Source organism: Telopea speciosissima, chromosome 10, assembly GCF_018873765.1.
Source record: "Telopea speciosissima isolate NSW1024214 ecotype Mountain lineage chromosome 10, Tspe_v1, whole genome shotgun sequence".
Lineage (NCBI taxonomy): Eukaryota > Viridiplantae > Streptophyta > Magnoliopsida > Proteales > Proteaceae > Telopea > Telopea speciosissima.
The window spans coordinates 33,002,596-33,030,506 of NC_057925.1; the positions used below are offsets into that span (position 1 = coordinate 33,002,596).

Genomic DNA, 27,911 nt, shown 5'->3' on the forward strand with positions numbered 1-27,911 from the left:
ATGCAAGACTTCACTGATAAGGTACGCGTTTCGGAGGAATCTGTGGGTTTTAAAGAGAATATAGGGTACAAGATCAATCAAAGAGTTCATTTTGTTGGTGATTCTCGGAGAATTGGTACTGTGAAGTATGTTGGACCTATTGAAGGTTATCAAGGGATATGGGTTGGTGTTGATTGGGATAATGGAGAAGGGAAACATGATGGTTCCATTAATGGAGTTCGGTATTTTCAGGCAAAAGGTGAAAAATCAGCTTCATTTGTCCAGCCTCAGAATTTGAGTGCTAATATCACATTTTTGAAGGCACTTGAACTTCGATATCGAGGCAATTCCACCAAAAAAGAAGAAGGTGTGAGTAGTGTCATATTTTTCATTCTTTATTTATTTTTTCTGATTTGATTATTTGCATTCTTATCATTTAATCTTTAATTGGGAGTTGGATAAAGAAAACTCCATAGTTGATTTGTAGCTTTCATTTTAGGTAGAGTATCTAGATATTTTGAGCATCCAAAGTAGGCAGATTGGAGTAAAATGTTGACTGAAAAAAGAGTATTTGAAATACAATTGAAAATTGTGTTGGATATCTGAGCAATGAAAATTTTTTATGGGAAAGTATGGATGAGTACATTCATTGGATTGAATATTATAGCTGCAAAAATATTACCATAATACATAAAAATAAATCATCGTGAAAGACATACAATCGTTGTATCATCTCTAACACTCACAGAATACTAAATGACCCCATGTATAGCCTTTCTTAGAATCCAGTAGGAAATAGCTAAGAATCCCAATCACAATTTCTCTACATTGTTGGACTGCTCATTGATCTCTGTAATGTATTGGTGGACAAGAAGTTCTCAAAAACTTCCCGTCTAGCTCCATTTGAATTCTCATATAACATGCAAGTTGAAAAATAATACATGGAATGACCTGTAATTATTTTGTACAATCAATAAAGCAACAAAATATATAAAAAGGGCCATTACCCTATGCTGGTCCTGCCTATACGAGGTCCTGGGAGGGGTGAGTTTGGAGTTAGTCTTAACCTTTGGCACTTTTACACAAAGTGGTTGCCCTCAAGATATGATAGTATAATATGTTAGAGTGCGAAGAGGGAAAAGAAAGAAACATGTGCCTTAAATTTATGCCATCGGCAAGTGGGTCTCTGAGTTGCCAGTCAATTGTTTGTCCATATTTATGGAGTGGCTGAGTTCATTGTAAAAACATGCATTATCTTAAATCCTAGTATAACTAGGACCAAAACTACAAATTAGACTTTCAAACTCTTAATGCTGCTGGGAAAAGACTTAAATTTGTATACCCTTCTGGACTAAACTTTTAGGCTTTATAGTGGAGCTTATTATCATAGTCATTACGACATCTAGGCAATTCCAGGTGCTGGAGGAGGGAAAAATCAAGGTGAAACCAATAAGGTGCCTCGGTGGCGCCTTGACAACTATGCTCATTACAACTCAAACCTGTAAAAATAAATGCCCATAACCATCTAATACCCCTGTGGCTGCATCACTCATATTGGTGTACCTCTGGATGGGGCTTTTTTCTGAGGAGTTTTCAAACTTAGTAGATATGCTTGTGGAGAGCATTGGAGTGCTGATAGGGGAAGAGGGAAAAAATCTTTCTTCTCTTTTCGCCACTACTAACTCCGATTGGGTTAGTTCTTGTCCTACTACTAACTACCAGCAATGCCAACTAGGCTATCCATCTCAGGCATTGACAATTATACATGATGCCTTGCTAACAGTACCGGCTCAACCATGATCATCAACCTACTCACAAGCTATGCCAATTAAGACGTCTCTTTGACACAACTACTCACTGATATTGATTGTTGTCATAGCGTCAACTGGAAACTATCTTGAAGGTAATGCTTATGCAAAGTGCATCTGTAAGCTACTGCATTATGCTTTCAAGTTTTGCTACTAGCTCATAGCTATGACTACTATTGTTCTCATGTTGGCCATGTCAACCGACAAACAAGCTACTCATTGTAGCCTCCAATTGTAACAGATAACAAGCAATGCTTTCATAGGCTTCCAGTTGTGCTGACTCTGCTCATCTCCAGGATGGTCATCAATATACTTACATCTTAGCTCAACTGAGTGAATGTGTTGACCATCAAGAAAACCAATACAACCCAACTGTGTTGACAACAATGACAACAACAATTCAATGCATGTTGTGCTCAACAGAAATTATGACAACTTGCACATTAAGATGGGGACAATCCGTTGTAAAAGATAAAAAATAAAAAAAAAGGGTTGTCTCCAAAACCCAATGTTGTAGGTTCATCTCCAACCTCTATTGCATGGTCATGGCAACTTCTCTCTGTTCTCTTACGGCATCTAAAACTATCAAGTCTCTCAAGGTCCTACATATTAATATAAATGAGGATGCTCACACTGCTAACTTTGTCAAGAAATTGGCCATTCAGGGATTCAACCTATGTTAACCTAACAAAATTTTGTTAATTGTGAGGACATTGTAATTTCTTTTGCTGATATTTAATATATTATTTTCTTTTTTGCCAAAAAAAAATGGTGTTGTTATGTTCGAGAATGCTTTTCACTCAAGCATAATTGTTCCCTAAGTACAAAAATAAGAAAAAACACATTGAAGCATAGCTCATAAACACTCTGAAAACATAAGTGAACGAGTACTCTCCACTATTTCAAAAATTGGATCGGTTTAATCAGCCGATTTAGATCGAAAATATTGTAACTGATCCTGATTCTGTATGTTTTCAAACAAATTTAAAAAAAAAAATAAAATTATAAGGAGTATCTGTATACATTGGCCTGACTAATCCCCTGGCAATCGTACGACTACTATGCCCACTGTGGCATTAAACCTCTGTCATAGTGACCAACGGGCTAGAGACTAAGTGATGGCTGGCCCAAGGAGGTGAGGGCAGTGGGATTCGAACTTAGGACGTCTGAGTTTATGGCTTGCCACTGCGTCAACATCCCTTGGATTGTTTTGAAGCAATTCATCCTAGCGTTTTTCAGATCGATTCTAACCGATTTAACTCCGATTCCGAGTTTAAAATCCTTGGTCCGCTCTTCCATAGTTTTATTAAAGCCTAAGGTTTAACGGTGGAAGTCCATCGTTTTTCCCGGTAACGGTGATCTCCAGCACCTTGTCAGGTAATGATCAATGATTTTCTCTCTCCATTCTTCGCTTCTTTATCTCCATGGCATCTCACCCGAGTCATAGGTCAATAAAAGAAGCTGAAATCTCTGATAATCTAATCAAAGCCCGTATTACTTTATTCTACGCAGTTCCCCTGCTAATATGTCATTCAAGATCGTAGTGTTCTGTATGAAAAATGCAGGACTTCACTGATAAAGTTCGCTTTTTGAAGGAATCTGTGGGTTTTGAAGAGAATATAGGGTACAAAATCAATCAAAGAGTTCATTTTGTTGGTGATTCTCGGAGAATTGGTACTGTGAAGTATCTTGGACCTATTGAAGGTTATCCGAGAATATAGGTTGGTGTTGATTGGGACAACGGAGAAGGGAAACATGATGGTTCCATTAATGGAGTTCGGTATTTCTAGGCGAAAGGTGAAAAATCGGCTTCATTTGTCCGGCCTCAGAATCTGAGTGTTGGTATCACATTTTTGGAGGCACTTGAACTTTGATATCAAGGCGATTCCACCAAAGAAGAAGAAGGTGTGAGTAGTGTCATATTTTTCATTCTTTATTTATTTTTTCTGATTTGATTATTTGCATTCTTATCATTTAATCTTTAATTGGGAGTTGGATAAAGAAAACTTTATAGTTGATTTGTAGCTTTCAGTTTAGTTAGAGTATCTAGATATTTTAAGTATCCAAAGTAGGAAGATTGGAGTAAAATGTTGACTGAAAAAAGAGTATTTGAAATGCAATTGAAAATTGTGTTGGATATCTGAGCAATGAAAATTTTTTATAGGGAAGTATGGATGAGTACAATCATTGGATTGAATATTATAGTTCCAAAAATATTACCATAATACATAAAAATAAATCATCGTGAAAGACATACAATCGCTGTATCATCTCTAACACTCACAGAGTACTAAATGACCCCATGTACAACCTTTCTTAGAATCTAGTAGGAAATAGTTAAGAATCTCAATCACAATTTCTCTACATTGCTAGACTGCTCATTGATCTCTATAATGTATTGGTGGACAAGAAGTTCTTAAAAACTTCCCATCTAGCTCCATTTGAATTCTCATATAACCTGCAAGTTGGAAAATAACACATAGAATGACCAGTAATTATTTTGTACAATCAATAAAGCAATAAAATATAAAAAAAAGGGCCATTACCCTGTGCTGGTCCCGCCTATGCGAGGTCCTGGGAGGGGTGAGTTTGGAGTCAGTCCTAACCTTTGGCATTTTTACACAAAGTGGCTACCCTCAAGATATGATAGTATAATATGTTAGAGTATGAAGAGAGAAACGAAAGAAACATGTGTCTTAAATTTATGCCATCGGCAAAGTGGGTCTTTGAGTTGCCAGTCAATTGTCTATCCATATTTATGGAGTGGCTGAGTTCATTATAAAAACATGCATTATCATAAATCCTAGTATAACTATGACCAAAACTACAAATTAGACTTTCAAACTCCTAATGCTGCTGGAAAAAGACTTAAATTTGTGTACCCTTCTGGACTGAACTTTTAGGCTTTATAGTGGAGCTTATTATCATAGTCATTACGGCATCTAGGCAATCCCAGGTGTTGGAGGAGGGAAAAATCAAGGTGACACCAACAAGGTGCCTCGGTGGCGCCTTGACAACTATGCTCATTGCAACTCAAACCTGTAAAAATAAATGCCCATAACCATCTAATACCCCTGTGGCTGCATCATTCATATTGGTGCACCTCTGGATGGGGCTTTTTTCTGAGGAGTTTCCAAACTTAGCAGATATGCTTGTGGAGAGCATTTGAGTGCTGATAGGGGAAGAGGGAAAAAATCTTTCTTCTCTTTTCGTCACTACTAACTCCGATTGGGCTAGTTCTTGTCCTACTACCAACTACCAGCAATGCCAACTAGGCTATCCATCTTAGGCATTGACAATTATACATGATGCCTTACTAACAGTACCGGCTTAACCATGATCATCAACCTACTCACAAGCTATGCCAATTGAGATGTCTCTTTGACACAACTACTCACTGATATTGATCGTTGTTATAGCGTCAACTCGGAACTATCTTGAAGGTAATGCTTATGCAAAGTGTCTCTGTAAGCTACTGCATTATGTTTTCAAGTTTTGCTACTAGCTCATAGCTATGACTACTATTGTTCTCATGTTGGCCATGTCAACCGACAAACAAGCTATTCATTATAGCCTCCAATTGTAACAAATCACAAGCAATGCTTTCATAGGCTTCCAATTGTGCTAACTCTGCTTATCTCCAGGATGGCCATCAATATGCATGCATCTTAGCTCAATTGAGTGAGTGTGTTGACCATCAAGAATACCAACACAACCCAATTGTGTAGACAACAATGACAACAACAATTCAATGCATGTTGTGCTCAATAGAAATTATGACAACTTGCACATTAAGAGGGGGACAATCCGTTGTCTCAAAAACCCAATGTTGTAGGTTAATCTCCATCCTCTATTGTATGGCCATGACAACTTCTCTTTGTTCTCTTACGGGCATCTGAAACTATCAAGTCTCTCAAGGTCCTACATATTAATATAAATGAGGATTCTCACAGTGCTAACTTTGTCAGGAAACTGGTAATTTAGGCATTCAATCTATGTTAACCTAACAAAATTTTGTTAATTGTGGGGACATTGTAATTTGTCTTGCTGAAATTTAATAAAATATTTTCTTTTTTGCACAAAAAAAATGGTGTTGTTGTGTGCGAGAACGCTTTTCACTCACGCATAACTGTTCCCTAAGAACAAAAACAAGAAAAAATACTTTGAAGCATAGCTCATAAACACTCTGGAAACATAAGAGAACAAGTACTCTCTATTGTTTCAAAAATCGGATCAGTTTAATTAGCCGATTTGGATCGAAATGATTTTGACTGATCTCGACTTTATATGTTTTGAAGCAAATTTTTTTTTATATTTTTTATTACAAGGGGTATCTGCACACATTGGCCCAACTAATCCCCCAGCAACAGGATGACCACCGCGCTCACTGTCGCACTAAACCTCTGTCACAGCGGCCAACTAGCTTGTGACTGAGTGATGGTAGGCCCAAGGAGGTGAGGGCAGTGGAATTCGAACTTAGGACGTTCGAGTTTAGGCTCACCACTGTGCCAACACCTTTGAAGCAATTCATCTTAGCGTTTTGCAGATCGATTCCAACCGATTCGACTCCGATTCCGAGTTTAAAAATCCTTGGTCCTCTCTTCCACAGTTTTACTAGGATAAAAATCCTCTCCAATTCTTTAATCTGGTAATACCCGGCAATACCATTTTCCCTGTGCAACACGTGGCATAACAAGATCTTGTGGTGGAGATTAATTTACACCATTTCAGGAACCACAACCCGATTTGATAGCTGATTCCTCCCAACCCGACCCGATTACAATGTAAACCCAAAATCTGAGAAGGAAAAAAACGCAGAAAGGATAGGTTTTCAAATCGTTCCGATTTCTCTTTCTCGTTCATCTTCTTCCTTTCCCACCATTGGGAAGCTGCAGGTTTGACACTAGACCTGAGAATGCAAACCCAAAATCTGAGAAGAAAAAAAAACGCAGAAAGGAGAGGCTTTCAAATCGTTCGGATTTCTCTTTCTCGTTCATCTTCCAGCCTTCCCACCATTGGAGAGCTGCAGGTTTGACACTAGACCTACTTTCTGCGTTTTTTATTTTACATTTGAATACTTATTAGGCCTTCGTAAGCCCGAGTCAGAGAAAGAAAAAAACGCAAAAAGAAAGAGAGGCTTTCAAATCGCAGACCATCCTCTTACAAAAAAAAGTTTTATTTTACATTTGAATACTAATTGTTTTGTCGAATAATTACCAAAAGATTACTGAATCCATTAAAAAAGGTTTAGAAAGAAAAGGCAGATCAGATCTAGATCGAAGAGATTGAAAATTCAAGAAGCAATCACATACTTCTGAATTCAAGGAAATAAAACATATGAATCTAAGGTGGGAAAAAGGAGGGATTTGGCAGAAAGAAAGAAAAAAACATGATCCTGAGAAGCTCAAGAGTAACTTAGGGGATTTGGAATATCACGGATGAAGAGTTATCCCCAAACCTCGCACAAACCACATGACAGATCCCCAAACTGGATCTTGACGGTAAAATCGTTTCTTTCACTCCGAACCCAAAACAAATATCAGTGACAGAACCACCGGAGAAGATAGCCGGCCTTCAGCCAAGAACAAATCGCAGATCAGAGAAGGGCGCATGAGAGCTCCGTGACTTGGTTGATTCAGTCTCTCCTCTTGGAGATACGAAAGAGGGGATGGGGCAGGTTCTTGTCGTACCCGATCAAAAAATGGGTTTTCATTTCAAATATGGGGCAACATTCTTACAACCGTTGGATTATAAAAATCCACGTGTCGTGCAGTGAAGGTGGTATTGCTAGGAATTGCCAGATTAAAGAATTGGAGAAGATTTTTATCCGTTTTGCTAAGGCCTAAGGTATCACGGTGGAAGCCCATCGTTTTTTCCCGGCAACAGCGATCTCCAACACCTTGTCAAGTAATGATCGATGATTTTCTCTCTCCATTCCTCGCTTCTTTATCTCCACGGCATCTCACGCGAGTCATAGGTCAATAAAAGAAGCTAAAATCTCTGATTATCTAATCAAAACCCTTGTTACTTTGGTCTACGCAGTTCCCCTGCTAATGTGTCATTCAAGATCGTAGTGTTCTCTACGGAAAATGTAGGACTTCACTGATAAAGTTCGCGTTTCGGAAGAATCTGTGGCTTTTGAAGAGAATATGGGGTACAAAATCAATCAAAGAGTTCATTTTGTTGGTGATTCTCGGAGAATTGGTACTGTGAAGTATGTTGGACCTGTTGAAGGTTATCCGGGAATATGGGTTGGTGTTGATTGGGACAATGGAGAAGGGAAACATGATGGTTCCATTAATGGAGTTCAGTACTTCAAGGCGAAAGGTGAAAAATCGGCTTCATTTGTCCGGCCTCAGAATTTAAGTGCTGGTATCACATTTTTGGAGGCACTTGAACTCCGATATCGAGGCAATTCCACCAAAGAAGAAGAAGGTATGAGTAGTGTCATATTTTTCATTCTTTATTTATTTTTTCTGATTTAATTATTTGCGTTCTTATCATTTAATCTTTAATTGGGAGTTGGATAAAGAAAACTTCATAGTTGATTTGTAGTTTTCATTTTAGGTAGAGTATCTAGATATTTTGAGTATCCAAAGTAGGCAGATTGGAGTAAAATGTTGACTGAAAAAAGAGTATTTAAAATGCAATTGAAAATTATATTGGATATCTGAGCAATGAAAATTTTTGATGGGGAAGTATGGATGATTATAATCATTGGATTGAATATTATAGCTGCAAAAATATTACCATAATACATAAAAATAAATCATCGTGAAAGACATACAATCGCTTTATCATCTCTAACACTCATAGAATACTAAATGACCCCATGTACAGCCTTTCTTAGAATTCAGTAGGAAATAGCTAAGAATCTCAATCACAATTTCTCTACATTGCTGTTGATCTCTGTAATGTATTGGTGGACAAGAAGTTCTCAAAAACTTCCCGTCTAGCTCCTTTTGAATTCTCATGCAACATGCAAGTTGGAAAATAATACATGGAATGACCTGTAATTATTTTGTACAATCAATAAAGCAACAAAATATAAAAAAAGGGCCATTACCCAGTGTTGGTCTCGTCAATGCGGGGTCCTGGGTGAAGCAGGTCCAAGCACTAGGAAGAAGAAGAAGCCATGATATGGCTACTGTTTTGTTTTTTCGGTGGAGCCTTTTCCTATAGTTTTTTTTTTAGTGTCTAAGTTATTAGGGGCAAATCAGTCTTTTCCCCCTTTTAATTCTTTTTAAGTTATTGCTTAGATTTCCTTCCCCTCCACGATTTTATTAGGGGGTTGATTTGTTTAAATTTGTTTTTGTACTCAGATTTGGAGTACAAGTCTGCTGTTTGTAATTGGGAATCAGATTGGGAATTATCAATCCTAATTTGAATAGGATTTTGGGCTCAGCCTTGATTATAAATAAGCACCATCGTGGGAGGCTCCCCCACAGTTCAATATTCAAAATTTCTGCTTCTTAGCTTTGCTACTCTTTGAGTGCTTGCATCCTCATGGATCTCAAGGTGGTACAGGGTGGGTGGACTCCTGCGACTTCTTGCATCGTGAAGATCGGGAGGTTTCTTCAAGTTATCAAGCTACTGCCATTGTTCTCTGCAATCCAGTAAGTTTGAATCTGAAATTTGATTTCAAACCTTCTTCTTCTAATCTGTCTAGCCATTCTCCTTCATTAGACCTAATCCACACCCCCTCCATCCATCAAACCCTAACTTCCATTACACCTGCAACTCCTACCTTAATTAGGATTCCTCCATAACTTCAAATCTGTCCATCAGTTTCAAACCAAACTTCCAGCATACATCCCCCACACTTCTCCCTACACTTGATCCAAAACCCAGCATATAACTCCCACTCTATCCCCTCCATTCCTTCACCCCATTAAAACCCAAAGCCAACAACACAATTCTGTCCAAAATTGTAGAATTTTAGAACCTTCCCAAATCCTATTATTTGTATGCCATAAAAGCACCCTAGACCTGCACATTAAAACCCCATAAACCATTGCCATTGTCCAACCCTAACTCTAGTTTTGACCTAGATTTCTGAACCCTTACCCAATCGGCCAGCTCTTGTGTGATCCCATTACCTTGGCTCCTAGTGGGATTACCCCTACCTAGGACTACATTACTGGGAGGGGTGAGTTTGGAGTCAGTCCTAACCTTTGGCATTTTTACACATAGTGGCTGTCCTCAAGATATGATAGTATAATATGTTAGAGTGTGAAGAGGGAAAAGAAAGAAACATGTGTCTTAAATTTATGCCATCGGCAAGTGGGTCTTTGAGTTGCCAGTCAATTGTCCATATTTATGGAGTGGCTGAGTTCATTGTAAAAACATGCATTATCATAAATCCTCCTATGACTAGGACCAAAACTATAAATTAGACTTTCAAACTCCTAATGCTGCCGGGAAAAGACTTAAGATTTGTGTACCCTTTTAGGCTGAACTTTTAGGCTTTATAGTGGAGCTCATTATCATAGTTGTCACGGCATCTAGGCAATCCCAGGTGTTGGAGGAGGGAAAAATCAAGGTGACACCAACAAGGTGTCTAGGCGGCGCCTTGACAACTATGCTCATTACAACTCAAACCTATAAATAAAAATGCCCATAACCATTTAATACCTCTGTGGCTGCATCAGTCATATTGGTGCACCTCTGGGTGGGGCTTTTTTTTTTGAGGAGTTTCCAAACTTGGCAGATAATGTTTGTGGAGAGCATTGGAGTGCTGATAAGGGAAGACTGAAAAAATCTTTCTTTTCTTTTCGCCACTACTAACTCATGACTGAAGAGAATAATTATTGTTTTTGTTTTTTGTTGTTGGTTAGATATTCTTTCTTTCAGAATAAAAAAAATATAAAAAAAGGAATATAAAAAATGAAATTATTGGATCAGGAGCTAAGCAGTTTACTATGGTTTATTGGGTGGAGTTTGTATTAAGGATAATCACTTTTTTGATTTGGGTTGAAAATTTTATTTCTTCTGACCATATGTTTTTGTAACATCTGTTTGATATGAATAACAATCAACAAAAGCATAATGTATTTTTGAATATTCGGTTTTATAATTATGTTGAGGGTGACATGTAATAATTTGCCCCTTCCTATTTTGCAGAAGAAATGTATGTTCTTTCAGCAAGAAATAGACGAGTAGCAATCCAACTTGTTGGTAAAAATAAAGTTCAGGATAAGCTAAGTCGATTTGAAGAGTTGGTAGGTGCATCTCTATCTTATTTAGGTGTTAGCTCAACTGTACCCCCTGGTCAGATCAATGCTGTAGTGCCAAGTAAGTCAGCTGCCTTTTCCTATTGTACTACGATAGTTTAGATCTTTCCCTGATTTAACACTTGCTTTGAACTTTAAATATGCTTTTGTTCATGGTAGTGCTTTTATTACAACAGAGGATGTAAACAATGATGTTAATCTTCCTCTTTTTTATTGGGGGCATAGTTATCTTTGACTAAAGCTTGAGAAGTTGAGAAAAGGATTGACTAGGGCTACATTTTTTGATACAATAAGTTGTTTTCATGTTTTGAAAAGAAAAAAAGAACCCTTTCTTGTAGAAAAAGTGCGTGGTAGCAAGCATGTTTTTAAAAATTTTGAAAATAAAAAAATCAGAGAAAAACAAATACTTTAAACAGAAAAATAAAGAGTTCTTGGAAACAGTTTTGTGCATCTTTTAGGCCATATGTGCATATAATCAGGGCATTTCTGTCATTTGCCTGTAGAGTCGACTCTGGAGAGAACCTCTCAGCTCTCTCATCAATGCCTCGCCACAGAGTTATAAGTATTCTCAGCCTTCTCTCTGCTTTCCTATCAAACTAGACTTTCATTAGGAGCTTAAGGATTCCATTAAATACTTGCCAGTTGGGGTACCTCCTGGTGGCTGAATTTCTGCCACTTAGGAATGGATTTGAGAGTAGAGGGGCAACTGGATTGCTCCAGAGCAGGCACATTGAGTGTGGATTAGAATCACCCTCTCTCCCTCTCTCTAGTAAGAAAACGGTTTAAAAGCTAGTAACCCAGACAAGATTCCTATCTAATCTTCTTAAAATTCATAAAAATTCAGGGTAAGCAGCTTCTAATTTTAACTATAATCTTTCATGTTAGAGGACCAACTCAAAAGTACTTGTTAACCTCTTGATGTATTACAGTTTTGTGAGTTCACTGATCTGCTTATTAAGACCCAACCATTATGCAAATCGATAACAAGCTTGTGAAAGAATACTTTAACATATGGTAATGGTACTAGTGACCTGAGATTCATCTTATGGTCTTAATCATTCATCAACATACAAATTTTAAAAAATCCTCCCAAAATATCATGTTATCAAACAATGTTTTCTGATTTTCTATTTACAAAAACACAATTTTGGTTATGAACCATGTAATGTAGTCCTAGATAGGTAGGAGACCTACTAGGAGCCAAACAACAGGATCAAATAACAAAAGGGGCTGCTGGTTCGAATGGACAGCACTAGGATTTAGGTCAATTCCTAGAGTTTAGGGTGGTGGGGGTTTGATGAAACTTGGATCGAGTGTCAATAATGATGTAAGGGATGTATGCTGAAAGTTTGGTTTAAAACTAATGGACAGATTTGAAGTTATGGAGGAATCCTAGTTAGGGTAGGAGTGAGAAGAAGAAGGTTTAAACAAAGTTCAGATTCAAACTTACTGGATTTGAAGAGATCTTCAATGGCAGCAGCTTTGAAGATGAACAATGGGGTCTCCCGATCTATAAGATGCAAGGAGATAAGTAGCAGCCCTCCCGATCTTCACGATGCAAGGAGTCGATTGGAGATCCACCAATCCCTTCACCTTGATATTACTCACAAGGCACACTCACGATGGAGCAAAGGCAGCAACAAAGGCAGCAAGCATAAAGCTGAGTTTTTATTAATCAAAATTCGTATCTAATGCTGGCCTCCCTTACAAACTTATATAGAAGACTCAAAAATAGACTTATACACTAAAAATGAATGGCCTAACCCTATCCCTAACCTATTAGGTAACTTAAACTGACTAGGAAACTAGAATACTAAAGGAAATAGACTCAAAACATGGCTGGACTTATAGAGTCTTAATCCAACCCAACCTACATCACATGACCACTTAACTAAGTCACATGATCACTTAAATTGAACCAATTGGATGCAACCAATTTGAACCGGTTCAATTAAAAAACATAAAAATAAACTAAGTATTGGACTAATCTCGTATGCAACCTATATACCCATATTTTAGGCCCATAAAAGTGGCCTATTACATTAGAAACCCATGGGATCAAAGGCCCAACATGTATGTAACCCAACCCTAGACTTATTCCCAATGAAACAAGCCCTATTTGGTGACGAATCTGCATCACCATGTTTGCTTATTGTGATAGTTTCAGATCTAGACCAACCAGCAACAATGACTAGAAGAAGAAAAGAAGAGAGAACCGAGAGGGAGAAGAGAGAAAAGATAGCAAAACAGTCCTACCGATTGTGGACAATGACTTAACCCTCAATCGATTGTAGTAGTATGTATTTATAATTAAAATATGAAGAAATGACAAGTATGCCCTCACTACTTATGTAACACATTCATAAGACACATAACACCCTAATAACAAGCGATATTCCAAGTATACTCCTGTGGTAGTAACTCTTAACACTCCCCCTCAAGTTGAAGTATAAATATCACCATGTCCAGCTTGTAACATTCTTGAAGAAATACATTTTAAAAAAGAGGCTTTAATAAACAGATCACCAAGCTGTTGACCAGAGCTAAGAAACGGAGTGGAGATCACCTTCCTTATCACAACATTCTGTACATAATGACAATCAACTTCAATTTTCTTAGTCATTTCATAAAAAAACTGAATTACTGGCAAAAAAGACGGCAAACTGATTTTAACTATACATGTCAATAGGCTTATTAGTTGGAAAGCTAAGGTCTTGAAGAAAATATTTTAACCACATCAACTCAATTGCAGTATGACTGATGTATTTAGGCTGTACTAAAAAAATACGGGCACAGGTGTAGGGATTCCCCTACACCAGCAGCACCGTAGGTGTAGGGATTACCCTACACCAGCAGTAAAATTGTGGACTGTTGATGACAGGTTTTATTTATTAGACTTTTATTTAGTTTCGTATTTGAGTTGTAATCGTAGTATTGTTAGTATCTTAATTAGACTTTAGTTTCTAATTTTTGTTCATCCATTAAGCTATATTTATGTAACAGCTCTTGAGAGCCAGCCACGATTGAATGAATACAGAATTTGCTTGAGCAATTGTTGAAATCCTGAGAGAGGATAGGTGAGAGGCCTAGGGTGAGATACCCATTCCATTCCACATTCCCTTCCATTGGTTCTTGATTCCAAACCCTAATTCTGTCCTATTCAATTGCAAGAGTTCTACAAAGTTGCTGGGATTTCTTTCAGCAGATTGTTCTCATTGATTTCTGTGGATTACGGCATCATATTGATTGCTGCCAGGGCACAATTTAATCAGCCGAACTTGCAATAATAACCCATCATCGATCCAAGGAAATCTAGGGTTTCAAAAACCCTAAAAGCTGTTCGATCTCTTCTTTCTCCTGTTCTGATCGAGTTCTTCAATTTGGGGATTCATCCTACTATGGAGAAGATTAGTCAGCCCTAATTGCAGCTTCAACAAGTCACTAATTTGTGGGATTTATTTATTATTTCTCTTGTGGTTACCAATTTGAGATCTCATCATTCTCTTCCGACCAATTTGAGATCCCATTGTTCTCTTTCTTGTTCACTGGAGGTTTTCTGTTTGATCCTGACTGGGATTAGACCTATTTTGGTTCTAGTCTTACATTAATGAGCCATAACTCTATGCTCAGATTCAGCACTAGACCACACCACTGTAGTTTGTTTTTAACTCCAAGTGACAAGGTTACCACCAACAAATATACAAAACCAGTGGTGGACCTGTCACCTTTAGCACTAGCCCAGTCAACATATGAGTAATCGACAGGATCAACATCCCCATGAGATTTGTAAATTAGACTTTTTCCTAGAGCACCTTTAAGATACCAATAAAATGCGCACATCCTCCCAATGATCCTGCTTAGGCATCTCCATGAACTTGCTTATTACACCCATTGCGAAAGATATGTTTGACCTAGTTATAGTGAGATAAATAAGTATACCAACCAGCCTTCTATACTGATGATTGTATGCAAATTCCTTAGCACCATAGATTGCAAACTTTTGATGAGGATTTATTGGAGTATTAGTAGGTTTAGATGTTAACATACCAATCTTAGATAAAAAAAAGGATTTATTGGAGTATTAATAGGTTTAGAGGTTAACATACCAGTCTCAGATAAAAATCAAGAACATACTTTCTGAGAAAGACAAATATTTTTTTTTACTCCAAATAACCTCAATACTCATTAAATACCTAAGAGCACCTAGATCCTTCATTTGAAAGTGCCGCTGCAAATAAACTGGCACCTTCAATTCCAAACAAATCATTATCAGAATTGATAATATCATCAACAGAAAACACCAAAATGACCACCCTGGAAGAACAAACACCATATATATTCGAGTATAGTCCTTAGCAACAAGCGAGCTTTAAGTGTCTTAACAAATCCACCATGGTGATACTGATTGGTATACGCCCAAGGACACTTTATGAGATCCTTCCCTGGAGGAAGATCGACTAGAGACCGTGTTTGACGATTTAACAGAGCATCCATTTCCATCATAGTTGTCACGGTGTGTAGGTGACCTAAGGTGTTGGAGAGGGTCCAAAAGCAAGGCAACATCAACAAAGTGCCCAAGGCGACCAAGGTGCCTGGACGCCTAAGCGACTATGATTTCCACATCCGCAACTGATTTCTACCAGGATGAGATAGCGCTTCTTGATAGGTTTTTGGCACAAAATGGGAAGATATTGATATGCAAAGCCATGAATGGAAGATGGGGAGATATGAGATAGAAACAAGCTGTTCAATATGATGAGTGACAAAGATTGTTGAGTGCAAGAACATATACCTTTGCGAAGTGTATAAGTGTATTTGGTAAGTTAGCAGTGGTGGACGGATGAGCAGGATCTACAGATAAGGTATTAGATTGTGTGAGGGCGGTAGAGAAGCAACAACAATAACTGGTGCAGATGTCTTAGGACGGCCTAATAACATGAATCTTATCAAAGAAATATGGAGTACTTTCAAAGAAGGTAACATTGGCATTGACAAACTGTTTCCAGGTCACATGATCATAATATCGATAACCTTTTTGAGTACGAGAGTATCCAAGAAAGATACACTTGACAACCCGATGATACAATTTATCAATGGCTGGACTCAAATTATAGACAAACCAAGTACAACAAAAAACTCGGGATAGTAAAGGAAACAATGGTTATGTAGGAAAAATGGCAGACATAGGAGATTAATTTTGAAGAACAGGCGATGGCATTCGATTAATCAAGTAACAGGCAGTTAAAATAGCATCTGCCTAGGAAACTTTAGGAACATTAAAATGAATCAGTATTGAATGAGCAGTCTCTAAAAAGTGTTGATTTTTCTGTTTAGTTGCACCTTTCTGCTGAGGTCTATAAGAACTAGTTTGGTAATAATACCGTGCTCAGAATAAAAAGATGAAATTTGTATATTGAGTATATTCAAGAGCAATTTCATGATGAAAATTTTAGAGGAAACACCAAACTGAGTTTTTATTTCAATATAAAATTCCTTGAAGATAGACAAGAATTGTGAACGATATTTTGATAAATACAACTTAGTTAACCGAGAATGATTGTCTACAAAAGTCACAAAAAAACCATACCAGCTTTTGACACAACACGATCCTCAAAAAGCTGATCCCAGGGTGAGCTAACCATCCATCGGTTAATTTGATGAAGGAGCTTTCCGTTGGGCTCAAAATGTCACTGTTAAGACAATCTTGGTTTACGCCCAAATGTAGAAGTGACTTTTCCTATATGTAAATTTTAATATATAATAATTATTAAACTAGGTTAAGAGTACAACTTATTTATTATCTAGCTAAGTCAATGGATTTAAATGATACTGCATGAGATAAGGCATTCCAATTGTTAAAAGGGTGAGGCACAAGGCTCATGGCATTGAACGTAATGGTATAGGTTTTCAAACGATAATATTTGTTTTTCTATATTGTGTTCTTTTTTTTTTTTTTTTGTGTGGTGTCTATATTCATGTTTTTTTTTTAAAAATTTTTCCAGGGTACAAAATGTAGCAATATGCAGTATAATCTTAATGGATCTAAGTAGTTAGTAATTTAGTGCTTTCTTTTTAAGTTAGCAGAGTTCAAAAAAACTCTGGGTAAAGTAGTAAATTTAAACTGGGTTTTAAATTACTATTGGATTATGGTATAAAATTAAGCCCAAAATGTACAGACTTTTAAATAAAAACCATTTGAGCTAAGTATGCTGAATTTATTGCCTTTTAAATCAAATCCGTTTGATCCAGTGGTTGTCCCACCATAGTCCTATTGGCCAACCAAGTGAATAGTGATCCACCACTCACCACTGAAAATGAGTCGAGCATACCAGGTTTCAGAACATTGTGTATTACCCTTGGATATGGTTGGATAATTTGGTTACTTGGAGGAATAATGAACAGATTGACTTCTGGGTGTAGTGACAATGGCGGCCATATCCCATGGTGGGTGCAAGAAAATATATTTGAGGGCTTGGATATGTTGTACTTTTTCTCTTTTTACCTTCATGCCACTTGGTAGTAGTCATGTAATTTATCTTCTCCTAGTTAGATTAACTTGAAAGAAATAAGTGGCTGGAAGGGGAGATTCTTACAGTGGAGACCAAAGCTGTTATACAAGGACTTTTGCTGTATGCTTCTCAACCATGGACCCATCTATAGTTGAGGGGATTCAGCATTAGTGGTAATATGAATGTCCAAGAAAGCAGAGACCCCATGGAATTTGTCACATCTGATTACTATGCAACCAGGGGAATACCGCATTCTCTTGGAGGTGTAGAAGTGCAAATTCAATAGCAGATGCGTTAGCAAAGGAACCGGGTAGGGAGAGATACTTTATGCATAAGGCCACATCCAATTGTGTAGTAGAGACTTTTTTTTTGGGTTTTACGGCTGCCTCAAACAGAGGCAGCTTTCTGTTAATGATACAATTTTGTATACTCATGTACGTCATGCATGTCAGCTATACTGTACAGTCTATTTGGCTTTTTTCAAATGAAATCAAAAGGGCCATTACCCAGTGCTGGTCCCCACTGCCTCTGTGGGAGTGTGGGGTCCTGGGAGGGGTGAGTTTGGAGTTGGTCCTAACGTTGGCATTTTTGCGCAAAGTGGCTGCCCGAACCTTTTACCATTGCTCTAAGCAATGGCCCTTGCTTTTAGAAAATGAAATGAAGAATATTATAAATTATATGAATAAAATGAGTGAGTGAGTGATTAGAATACTTCTCTAATATAATTTCTCTTTCACTATCATGATCACTGTCTTCATCATCATGTATTTGTCTACTCAATACTGAAACTCATCTTCTTAAATTAGATGATTCTGTTGTCTTCAAGTTTTAAGTCTGCTCATATTGTTCAAAGTTCATGGATTGAGCATTTATACGATATTGCATTTGACTCTCTAATGCTTTATGACAGATTTGAAGGAGCTTGATTTGACTGGAAATTTGCTTTCAGACTGGCAAGTATGTTTCTTCGGGGTTCCATATACTTGAAGTAGCCTAGAACTTAAATTTGGTAAATTTTTGAAATTTTCCATAATGTCTTTGTACAAATTGAAAACCTGTAGTAGAAGGGAAAGGAAGGTATTTACAGAAGAAAGGGACATTTGAATGTCATTAATGCTCAATTGGGGTATTCACTTAGACGAAGTAGTGAATGAAAATAGAGGAAAATACTTATGCAATATGCTGCGTGGAAGTCAATAAAATGAGAGCCTATACTTACACTTTCCTCTGGTTGGATCTTAACTGTCACACATGCCTAGCTTGCCTTAAATTTCTTAAACTTATGTTCAATCAATAAGTTAGGACTCATTGATACATAAATACTCGTTCAAAATGTCATATGTAAGTTGCAGAATCTCAGGACGTTTTTCCATTTGAGTGCACCATTCAAATTATTTGTTAGAGAGTGTGTATCGGTTGGAAGGTCTATGGCCCCTCATGGACTTCTCTACTGTGGGATAGTTTTTGTTATTTATTCCTTATCTAAGTTAGAGTCTTGTAGCGTCATTAGTACTTTCCTATTGTAATTGTATTTTCCTATTGCTGTTAAGATTGGTTACTTAATATAAATAAAGGGGCTGGCGATAGATTGGTTTAATCTATCACACATCCCCTCTCTGCTTTCTCTCTTCTTACCTTCTCTGCATGCTGGTTTCTTGAATTTTGATTCCATTACATAGTATCAGAGCTTCAATAAACTGGAATAGCGACTTCTCAATTTCTGTTTTGAGAGGCCCTACGTATTCCTTCTCTGCATCCTGGTTTCTTGAATTTTGATTCCATTACATAGTATCAGAGCTTCAATAAACTGGAATAGCGACTTCTCAATTTCTGTTTTGGAGGCCCTACGTATTCTCTGATTTAAGGTGTGTAGCCACGTTGATTTGCTGCAACTATTGCTTTGAAGGTCTAGTTATGTAAATGGAGAACTAGAATCTTTTATTATATGTTAATGATTTGAATGATACTGCATGGAGATGATCAATTTATTTATGTTTTCTACAAGAGCTGGCTGTACCCTGTTCTGGGTTTATTTTCTGGGCAGATTCAAATCTAGTTCCTCCCAGACTCCGCTGTGGCGGGAGTCTCGTGCACTGGGTACACCCTTTTTTATTCAGATCTGGTTCCTATCTCGGTTCAAGTCCACATATTGACTTACTATTTTAGAAACTTATTGAGATATCTGGTAAGCATAGTCGATCACTTTTGTGGACCTGATCAGAGCCTCACTGGGTCTACGATTGATCTCCATATTATGCAATACTGTATTCTGGTATTTTTTTCCCTTCTGGAATCGACTTGCTTGTTAGTGGTACTAGGGATCTAATCAACAGATCCATCAGAGCTTTTAGGGCATTGTTGCCCGCCTACTAAGGGAAACCCGATCCAGATTTGGTATCATTCTGACATCAGGATTGCTTACTATTGAAAATCTCTACTTCTGGTTTCTGTGTTGTTTCAGAATTATAAACTTGCAATTACTTCCAATCCATCCATCTGATTGGTATGATTTTTTAAGGCCTTATTGATCTAGCCTATTGGTCAACTCGGTTGTGTTTTGGAGTCAATCAGAGCTCCTGATTGAAGGCAATAACTTTTCTTCATAAGAGCCTGCAGTACTCTGTTTTTGAGGCTGTTTTCATCTCATTTGCTGCTGCTGGTTAGTCAGATCAAGTTGCTATTTTACAGCTTTGTTCCCTTTTTACGAAGGATCATTCGATCCACATATGGAGGTTATCTGATGTCAGGTTCTGCTGCTTATATAAAAAAAAGAGGGTGTACCCAATGCACAAGGCTCCCGCCACTGCGGGGTCTGGGGAGGGTCATAATGTACGCAGCCTTACCCTGCTTTCGCGGAGAGGCTGTTTCCAGGCTCGTAACCGTGACCACTTGGTTACAATGGAGCACCCTTACCGTTGCTGATATATTTTCCCCAAATTCTGGTTTTTCCTCATATTGGTTACTACTGTTGCATGATGGCTGATTCCAAATCCACCACTGACCATGTCAATGTGCAAATTACTACCGTTAAATTAAATGGAGTCTCATATTACCTTGTTATGGGCTCAGGCTGTAAAGGTTTACATTAATGCTAGAGGGTAGTTGCAATATCTCCAGTCTGATCCTCCCTCTGCTTATGCCAAAGACCCTGCTGCTGTTAAAGCATGAGGAGTGGATGCAGGAGAATGATCCGGTGCTTATTTGGTTATGGAACAGCATGGAACCTGCCATCGCTGCCAATGTAATGCAGAAGCATAATCACGGTTCTGGTTCAGACATGGTCCAATTGACTGGATTATTTCTAATGTCCACATTCAATGAATCTGGCCAGAACAGATCTCAGTTTTCTAATTTTATCAGGAAACTCTAACAGTCTATCGTGGGACCCATTTGGATTCTTCCACACAGATACGATTATGAAAACTAATCATTCTAGGAATCTTATCCCCAGCAGATTTATAAAGCTTGCGGTTCCTGAAAATCAGGAAAATTATCAGCAAGTTCCTGCTGTAGGGGTTCTTATTTGGGTTGTAATTATTTGTTTATTTATTGTTTTAGTTGTTCATGCAGGCTGAGGCATGTCCAGTCATGGTCAAAATCTGTTTCTTTTTTTTTATTAAGTTTCCTACTCAGCACATGACTCTTTATTGCATCCTACAATTGGAAGGTTTAGATAGACTTTATTTCTGTTTTTAGTTGAGTTTGTTTAGGATTAAGATGGTTGACTAACTAGTGTTTTCCACTCATAGTTTGTTTCTGTCTGCAATTTTATTTAAATATGTAAAAGGCATAGCCTACTCACGATTTTGAATGAATGGAATAGTTTTTTGGTTGGTTTTGTCTCTCTCCTCTCTCCCCTCTTTCCCCATCGATTTCCTCTCTTCTCTCTTTTTTCTTCCAAGCTACTGTTCACGGTTACTGTTTACAGTCCTGGAACAGCCCCTTATCTTCTCTTCCTTCTATTATTCTGTCTTAAGCCCATAGTAGATCCCTCTTTGATCTGCATCACAATGTCATGTTCCATACGACTGCAATTGGAGTTTGGAATGATCTCAAGCAAACCTTCTCTTAGGAGACAGCTGGCACTTTTGCCAATAGTTGTTTCACATTTGAATTAGATATGCAAAGTTGGTTCCAATTTGTAATGGAGTGCTAGATACCTGTTCATAGCACCATGCTTGTTTTAGCATTTCAATTTGGACTAATCTGGTTGCAAGCAAGATACGCAGCCTAAGTCACTTGCACAAGGAGAACACAAAGGCGTGTTTTACTGACTTAGTTTTAGATTTAAGTAATAGCTAATCTGTTTGGTTTTATTAGTTCTTCGAATAATATATGGAACTCCCTAAAGAACTAAGACTTCTTGCACTTTGTGGCTGCACTTTCCCAAAGATCCTTTTCCAACATTCCAGAGATCTAGAGATGTTAGATGTATCAAATCTTGGCATGTGCTTTTTCTATCATTATTTTGTATTGGTTGAGATTTGAGACTAGAGTTTCCAAAATGCAAGGGTTACAGAACTTTGTCAGAAACCCAGTCTAGGTGGTCCATGCATATGATAATTCATATTAAAGACATGGATTTCGTGGACCTGAGTTTCTATTATCTTCATACAGTATGTGTGCCAGACTGGATTTGCATGGACTCATAATGCATTTGGTTGTAGATAAATATACGATATCTCTACTGAACTATATCTGGTCCCATCTCCACATTTCATCTGGGTTTGGTCTGGACTACTTTCATACAATGATAGCCCTAATCTGCTGGTAGATATGTTTTTTTTTTTTTTTGGGAACTGCTTTATAAATATTGACACACACTTCAATGAATCATTATTATTTACTAGAAACAATGGCGTTTTTCATGAAGGATGTTGGTGTCATCTGTGAAGGGTTGCCAGCTCTTGAAGCTCTGAATCTTACCAATAATTATATGGTGAAGCAAATTGCTGGACTCCCATTACTGAAAAGCATCCGCATCTTGGTTTTGAATAGTTGTGGTATAACATGGGGACAGGTATAATTTTTTTTCTTTCCTTGTATCGTTCTTTTCTTTGACCCGTTTTGAATCAGTTAATATCATTTACTTTAATTTTAAATGATTGCAGGTTGAATTACTTGAGCAATCACTTCCTGCAGTTGAGGAGCTCCATTTAATGGGAAACAATTTGAAGGAAATAATGGTGGGCACTATTTTCTTGTAAGATTAATATTTATTTCGATGCTTAATCATTCATGGTATGGTATTTTTTTTCCATTTTTTTCTTTTCTAAAATAATTACTTCATGCATGAACAGTTTTGAAAAACATTTTCAAGTTTCTGATTGTGTCATCAGTTATCCTCTACACTCCTGGTGATTTCTTTCCCTATTTTATCAGAATTGTAATTTGGTTGGCCAATCATATTGTAAGTTGACAGATAGAGTAGTTATTTCATTCTATTGGCATGATTTAATTTTGTCTATGTAAATTTTAACATATAATGCTAATTATTCCACTTTTATTCCTCCATATCTGCGACTCAACTCAAGTAAGCATTATCCCAACTAAATGGGTTGGTTACGTGGATCCTGTTTTGTCATTCAACTCGATTCAAAGCCATAGACATTGTTATACCTAATCCATGCATGTCTTTTCTCACCACTTTTTGCAAAGACATATACCTTGTTAAACCTATTCCTTGATCTTTTAGCTCTATCATGAGGGGGGAACTTTGCAAGTTGCTTCATGGAACTGCATGAAGTTCTAAAGATGCAGGGAGTAGGTTGTGAACAGAATTGATAAAGATTTATATGGAGAGTATACTCGATGAATCATATCCTACAAAGTGAGAGTCAGCTCATTTTTAGCTAGTCCTTTTTCTCTCATCTAAGGTTGTGTAAGTTTTTTTTTTCACCCACTCCTTTCTGTGGGTGACATCCAAGGCACAGTTTTTGTTGTACATCCATAATTTCCATTTTAAAGTCAATAAAATTCTTTTGGTGGAGCGTATGGGATTAGAAACATACAATAAATGCAAACAACAGTACATCACCACACAGTTAAAAAGTTAAATGGTAAATTGGTAATCCCTCGAGTCCAAGGCTGTGGAGTTATTCAACTATTGAATGGTGTAGTGGTAAAACCCTTGGTCCATTTCAAAGTGTGGTGTATCTTACCAGTTCCCATTTCTGATGGTTTCAAAATAGTGGGTTTTAGTTGTGTTTTAGCTTTGGCCATGGAACCTGTGTTTATTCTGTCACCACCTTGGCACCTTTCATAAAAGTCAAGTCTCAGAGATATGCCCCAAATCATGTAGAGGGCAACACCACAGCACATATAAGATGAAGCATGGAGCAGTGCCAAATTGGGTATTCTCCTCTTCTTTCTTCTTCATCTTTGTCAACTTCTGATTCTGTTGCTCCAATGCCCCCTTTATCTTCTTGGTCTTTGCTTTCTTATACTCCTACCATGACATGGCTATTGCCCCATCTTCTTCTACGTTGTCTTTATGTTCTTCATCTTCTTCTGCAGTAGATCGATAAACCTCTTACACTGATCTGACATTTCATTTGCTGTTGGTGTCGTTAGTCAATTTATGCAATCACCAAAGAAGGCTCACTGGGAGTCAGTTTGTCGTATCTTAAAGTATCTAAAGAGGGCTCCAGGAAAAGGGCTCATTTACTGTCCTAGTGTCCTCATCAGAGTGTTGAGCTGGTAGGATTCTCTGATTCTGATTGGGCTGGTTTTGATAGTGATAGAAGATCTGACACAGGGTATTGTACTTTTGTTGGTGGCAATTTGGTTACCTGGCGTAGCAAGAAGCAGACAACTGTGGCTAGGTCTTGTGTTGAGGTTGAGTATTGAGCTATTGCTCATACTGCAGCTGAATTGATGTGGTTGAGATCGTTTGATGTAGATCACAAGTCCATGTGTACCCGCAGGAACAAGCCCCAAAACCAGCCCAGCAAGGTTGTGGATTCGACTGCTGTGAGAAGCAGCCTGGTCTGATGATGTGGTAAGCTTTTGCTGGTTCGATGGAGCATCAACCCTAAGGCAGCCTCAGCCCAAGTCCAAAGTGAAGCATGAAGAAGTTAAAAGACCAAAACACTGTTGTGACGCTGTTCACGTGAACCATGCCACAGCCCATATTTTCCTTGTGTGGAGATAGTTTTTTTTTGAAGATTTTGTGGACCCATCAAGTGGAGAAAGATTCTCTCCTAATGCTGCCATAGTTTAGTTTCTATTTTCAGTTTTAGAAAGTATATTATGTAGCTTCTAATTTCATTTTGTTTCTATTTTTGTTTCCTTGCTTGTTTAGAAGGCTGGATCTATAAAGCCTTAGTAGTTTCTATTTTTCATTAGTTGCTATTTTCCTACCTTCTATTTTGGTTTTAAGAAGTTTCTATTTTGTAAGCTTGCCTAAGCTATTAATAGGCCCCCTATTGTAAGGAAGGATGAGAATTGGAGAATAGAATTTGTGGCCAAGCTTGCCATCGGTTATGGGAGAAATTCCATGTTTCAACAGCTGGGATAGCTGTGGGTGAGAGACCCAGGGTGAGAAGCCCATTCCCCTACCCCCATTCTCTTCTATATCCCTTTCTTCTTCTTATCCTTTTTATGTTCTTCTTAATATGTATCAGAAAAGTAGCAATTAAAAAAAAAGTTGCAGTTTAATATGTTCTTTTCATTGTATTGATCCTGCTGCAGTAGATCTCCCACTGGTTTCATTGGTTCGAGGTCGACTCTGGCATTATCGTTGCTCCAGGAGTTGGGTTTTCCAGTCCTTTTACCTATGAAAATGTTTTGGGATTAGCAAACAGCTATCTATATTGCTAGTAATCTGGTGTTTCATGTGAGAACCAAGCATATTGAGGTTAACTGTCGCTTCGTGAGGAGTGCTGTCTTGAACAAGCTGATTGTTACTCCTTTTGTTTCTTCTATTGACCCACTTCGAGATGTTTTCCAAACCTTTGTTTGGTCCAACCTTCTGGAAAGTTTGTTCCAAGCTAGGCATGGCTGATTAGTGTGTTCTAGCTTGAGGGGGAGTGTTAAAGAGTGCATGTTGTACCGTGGGGTACAAATACATGTCTACCATGATAGGGAGAGTGTCCCTATCTTGGATCAGTGTTAGCAGTTAGATTTGTTTTATTGTTTCCTAGTTAGATTTATCTACATTCTCTTATCTTAGCTAGGATCTTATCTTTTATAGTATTGTATCCTATCTAGGATACTTCCCTAAGTTGTAGCTATTGTTTTGGGTTATAAATACAAATCGTGGGAGACTGCTGAAACTATCCATTGCTAGTCTCTCAGCGGTCATCTCTTATTCCTCCATAGCTCTTCTCTGCTCTCTCTCTCTTGTATGGTTGCTGGTTGTTAATTTCTGATATTGTCACAAAGTCAATGAACAGCATATGCAAATTCATGTTTCCCAAATCAATTCTGCCAATTGTTCTTCAAATTGTTTCTTGCTAGTCTGGAACACCTTTTTTATTTTTAGTTTTATTTTTGTGTCCCTCTTTCAGCCTTCATCCTCCAATTTTGTTGAAGGATTTAATTCTTTGCGGCTTTTAAATTTGGAGGATAACTGCATAGCTACATGGGATGAAATTCTGAAGCTTTCTGAGCTAAGAAGGTAAGTTTGTTCTCAACTCATAAAGCTTCCTATATTAGTTGTGACTAGTGAAGTTCTAGAAACTGTTAAAATATGGTGTTCTGCTTTCAGCTTAGAGCAGCTTCATTTGAACAAGAACAATCTCAACCACATCTCTTACCCTGATTATGTTCCAAGGCTTGATTTGCACAATGGTCTAGAAAGGACAGAGCAACACTTTCAGCCTTTCGAAAACCTACGCTGCCTTCTTCTAGGTATTTACTTTTCAGTTCTTGTTATTTCATCATTTTTAATGAATCATGCATGTGTGTATGTATTTATGTATGATTGACAGTGTCCCATATGCATCAGGGGGTAACAAGATTGAAGATCAGGCATCTGTGGATACCTTGAATTATTTCCCTAATTTGGTGGTGAGGTTATTTCATTTGAATTGCTGATTGCTTAAACTTTTCTGAATCTTATGATTGGCTGTGAATAGTATGACTATTAAATTGGTGTACTTGCTATTGGAATGGAATATCTTGCAAGCTTATGCAATTGCAAACTGTTTATCGTCAGAACAAAGATTTAGTGTTTCTTCTACTCATATCTGCATGATCATTCGAACAGCTAGTTGGTATATTATTCTTGCAAAAACACCTGAAAATGTAGTTTTTTTTTTTTAAAATTTTTATCATTGCTCACCCAAGAGGTAGCCTGCAGTTAAAGCTTCTGGATAGTGAAACACAACCATTTTCAAACATCAGGTGGACACCATAGTTGTCATGGCGACAAGGCGACCCAAGGTGGTGGCCAGACATCTATTTATGGTTCTTTAGTTTTAATCTTAAAAGAAGGTTTATGTGTAAAATAGAAAGTTTTGCGCTTTACTCGTAAAAACACAAGGATTTTATCATAGCTTTTATAATTTATGCAAAACCCTGTAGTGGCAAGGTTCAAGGTTTTGGTTACTGGTCTCAAAACTTTCACGAAATATTTCAAAACCAGGCTCGAAACTGAAATATTTCGTGAAACTGTGAAATTTCGGATGAAACCTAGAAGGTTTCTGTTACTGGTTTTGATTGATGGTTTTGATGCTCAAATGGTGAAATTAGTTCCCGAAACTTTTAGGAAACCCTATTTTAGGCCACATTTACATTTACAAGGAAAGAAAGAACAAAAAGAGATAGAGATTTTTACAACTAGTATCTGAAGGGAGGAGTCAGGGACTGTGAAAGGCAATGGAGGAAGAACTTCTGTCTACAATCTGTTTAAGAGAATAGAAGATAGGAGGATCTCTTGGAGAGAGGAAATGGCACAACTCCTTGGTTGGCCATTTCATTGGCAACCGCCTTCCCTTCCCTATTGTCAAGGGTTCATGGACACTTACTGCTAGACAACGGGTTCGTCATCTTCAAATTTTCTGTGGAACAACTCCTTGGTTGGCCATTTCATTGGCAGCTGCCCTCCCTTCCCTATTGTCAATGGTTCATGCGTGGTTCGAGAACTCGCGAGATCTCTGCGAGTTTCTCGATTTCGTGAGATCCCGAGACGAGATGCCATACGCATTCTAAAATTACACTTTCTCGGCGAGATCTCGGTATTGTCTCGGTACACATTTTTTCCAGTTTTTTTTTTAGTTTTAAAAGGTCAATATCTCGGTATCGGGTTTGAACATGGTTTTTACCCATTTTAATTGCCCATTTGACCCATGTGCCCATTTTTATTAAAAGAGGGCAATGGACAGAACTCGGAAATGTCAATAGTTCTGTCCATAGCTCTCTAAACAAAGGGGAAAACA

The 27,911-nt window shown here is 37.7% G+C and overlaps 2 protein-coding genes across 2 annotated transcripts in view; both read left to right on the forward strand.

Moving 5' to 3' along the window:
• LOC122643483 (tubulin-specific chaperone E-like) lies at nucleotides 1-3,508 on the forward strand. The gene is made up of 3 exons (XM_043837101.1): nucleotides 1-322; nucleotides 1,343-1,419; nucleotides 3,353-3,508. Exons 1-3 carry the CDS (start codon nucleotides 1-3, stop codon nucleotides 3,506-3,508), a joined length of 555 nt encoding a protein of 184 aa, XP_043693036.1.
• Nucleotides 3,509-7,797: 4,289 nt separating this feature from the next.
• The window catches only part of LOC122644017 (tubulin-folding cofactor E-like), an 80,231-nt gene continuing 60,117 nt past the window's right edge, over nucleotides 7,798-27,911 (forward strand). The window contains exons 1-8 of the mRNA XM_043837609.1: nucleotides 7,798-8,222; nucleotides 10,911-11,081; nucleotides 18,440-18,486; nucleotides 22,403-22,549; nucleotides 22,641-22,715; nucleotides 26,040-26,149; nucleotides 26,240-26,382; nucleotides 26,480-26,541. Of these exons, the coding sequence (XP_043693544.1) occupies nucleotides 7,937-8,222; nucleotides 10,911-11,081; nucleotides 18,440-18,486; nucleotides 22,403-22,549; nucleotides 22,641-22,715; nucleotides 26,040-26,149; nucleotides 26,240-26,382; nucleotides 26,480-26,541 (1,041 nt within the window). The 5' untranslated portion in view covers nucleotides 7,798-7,936. The remainder of the gene's footprint in view (nucleotides 8,223-10,910; nucleotides 11,082-18,439; nucleotides 18,487-22,402; nucleotides 22,550-22,640; nucleotides 22,716-26,039; nucleotides 26,150-26,239; nucleotides 26,383-26,479; nucleotides 26,542-27,911) is intronic.

Coding starts and splice junctions, on each gene's coding strand:
- LOC122643483 (XM_043837101.1), top strand. CDS start 1: ATGCAAGACTTCACTGATAAGGTACGCGTTTCGGAGGAATCTGTGGGT. Junction 323..1,342: donor ACTTGAACTTCGATATCGAG/GCAATTCCACCA, acceptor CTAAACTTTTAG/GCTTTATAGTGGAGCTTATT. Junction 1,420..3,352: donor TGGAGGAGGGAAAAATCAAG/GTGAAACCAATA, acceptor TGAAAAATGCAG/GACTTCACTGATAAAGTTCG.